Source organism: Triticum dicoccoides, chromosome 3A, assembly GCF_002162155.2.
Source record: "Triticum dicoccoides isolate Atlit2015 ecotype Zavitan chromosome 3A, WEW_v2.0, whole genome shotgun sequence".
Lineage (NCBI taxonomy): Eukaryota > Viridiplantae > Streptophyta > Magnoliopsida > Poales > Poaceae > Triticum > Triticum dicoccoides.
Window position 1 is genome coordinate 632360201 of NC_041384.1, and position 2425 is coordinate 632362625.

Below are 2425 nucleotides of genomic sequence, written 5' to 3' on the forward strand. Positions count from 1 at the left end.
ACTAATGTTCTTTGTACTACGTTGACAATTGATGAAGATCGAAAGTTTTTTCAAAAAAAAATCAGATCTTTTTTAAAAAAAGTGTCACTTAGTTCATGTGAGACATGTGGTAAGCAATTAAAACAATTCAAAAAAAAAGTGTCACTTAGTTCTTTCTGCTGTATGGAAATTTAGGGAAAGATATTATCCATTGCGCCCTCGCAGCAAAGTGAGGTGAACAGTTTTCCTAAAAAAAAGGGGGGTCAAAGCAACCGGACGACCTCGGCCAGTGGAGAGGAGGGGAACAGGTGGACGTCCATGGACGCCACGGCGGATCCCCTGCTGCCCCAGCCGGCAGCCGCCGTGGACCACCTCGGCCGCCCAGTCTCCCGCCTCACCTCCGGCCGGTGGCCCGCCGCGTTCTTCATCATCGGTAGCGCGAAGCACCAGCAAGGCAATCAATCAGCCATGCCCTCCCAGCCTCGATCCTCTTTGACCCGCTTGCCGTCGGTATCGCAGGCGTGGAGATCTCGGAGCGGTTCGCCTACACCGGCATCTCAGGGAACCTCATCGCCTACCTCACCGGACCGCTAGGGCAGTCCACGGCGTCGGCCGCCGCGACCATCAACGCCTGGAACGGCGTCGCGCTCCTGCTGCCGCTGCTCGGCGTGGCCGCCGTCGCCGATTCCTGGCTCGGCCGTTACCGGACCGTAGTCTGCGCCTCTCTGCTCTACATCCTGGTATGTGTGCCATACTGATGTGCTCTGGTCTCACGTGGTCGCAGCGAGTAGCGTGCGGTCTGGATCATCCAGCTGCTGATTGAGGCCGAGCACCTGATACTTGGTACTTTTGGATGATTTAAAATCTGGAAAAGTTAAAGCTATAGTTGACATTGACTTTGCCAATTGTAAATCGAACCTTTTTGCCGGTGCTAATTTGGCATACAGAATAGATATCGCAAAAAGAAACGTCTGGAGTTCTGGAATAGAGTACGTAGCCTGGTACAAGAATGGATCTCTTGGGACTCTACACTCCTTCAAAGAATTCGTGCGCAATCTCATAAAACATAGGAGCGCATTCTAGTGAGCGTGTTACTAAGAGTGATGGTCTTGTGGTCTGCTTCACAAACTAGCAAGAAGAAGAAGGCCTCCTAAAAAGCTGTTGTTGAACCAGCTTAGAAGATGTACAAAAAGTAATGAAGTGCAGGGCGAGTTTGGGTATGCAGAGTTGCGGGCTCATGATCAAGTGCAGATTATGCTGTAACAGTTCTCTAGCAAATCTTGTTTTTGGTGTATGGCCTTTATCTTTGCCTTGGATTCCCCAGTTATATAATAAGTGGCATTAAGAAGTCTCTCATGGCCTGGCTTCCATTTGTGTTGCTTTTTTCCTTACCTGCCATCATTGAGCCGGCCTGGTCTCTCTCAAGCCTGCACTTTATTGATCCAGCACTGTTTTTCCTGATCCCCAGCGTACGGTTTGGGTGGTTTAGTGCCTCCTCCTTTTCCCCCATGGCTAAATAAATAGCATTGGAATATCTTAGATTGGAACATTAGAGGTAAAAATTCCAGTGATAAATGGGTGCATATTTACAATAAAAGTTAGGAATCTGGTTGCTCCTTTTTTTTCACTCCATTATTTGCTTCCAGGAAACTAAGAAAGAGTTTATGGAACTAGAATTCCTTAGGAATTTTTGTCCTAGAAAATTTGCTTTGGCAACTAGACTGAGTTACGTATGCCAAGTCCAATACCATTCCCATCACTATATCTGGTGACAGGGTCCTTGCCATTCACTTACCTTGGCCTCTCCTTGAGCACCACCAAACCCAGGAAGGAGTTCTCTATGCCTCCTTAGTTGTGCTCACCATATAAGCTATGGAAGTAAACTTCAAGTTGTGAACTCTGTGCTTTCATCTCTACTTATATTTCATCTCAGGTCCCTAAAAACTACCAATGGGTTATTGATGAGCTGGATAAGTACATGAGGCATTGCTTATGGAGGCATGAGGATCTCCCAAAGAAAAATCCACCTCTTGCTGCCTGGTATCTTGTTTGTAAGCCAAAGAGCCAAGGAGGGCTAGCTGTCCCGAACCCGAGGGTGCAAAATGGTTGTCTACTGATCAAACACCTTCACAAATTCATTAACAGAACGGCCTCCTCAAAACATGGATATTTAGAACATAATTGCAGACCTAAGGCAGATAATTCAGCTACCATTTGCCATGGAAATTATCATGTTGATCAGTTGGGCAATCTGGATTACTAACAACTTTATTTTCAACAGAATTTCACCAATCCTCTATAGATGCAGGTTCAAGTTCAAAGCAGAAATATCCCTGTTAGCACATAGAGCCAGGAAGAAATCCCTTTCAGGTCTTCAATCCTGGGTTGAAGCCTTTTGTAATCTGTGTTTTTAGAGGCCTTGGGACTTAAACTAGGATTCCCCCCC

General features: G+C 46.5%; 1 protein-coding gene across 2 annotated transcripts in view; it reads left to right on the forward strand.

The window, feature by feature from the left end:
* The first annotated feature begins 246 nt into the window (after positions 1 to 246).
* The window catches only part of LOC119269749 (protein NRT1/ PTR FAMILY 5.10-like), a 4885-nt gene continuing 2706 nt past the window's right edge, over positions 247 to 2425 (forward strand). For both annotated transcript variants that reach the window (XM_037551662.1, XM_037551663.1), the window contains exons 1-2: positions 247 to 412; positions 499 to 719. In XM_037551662.1, coding sequence (XP_037407559.1) covers positions 298 to 412; positions 499 to 719 — 336 coding nt within the window. In that variant the 5' untranslated portion in view covers positions 247 to 297. The remainder of the gene's footprint in view (positions 413 to 498; positions 720 to 2425) is intronic.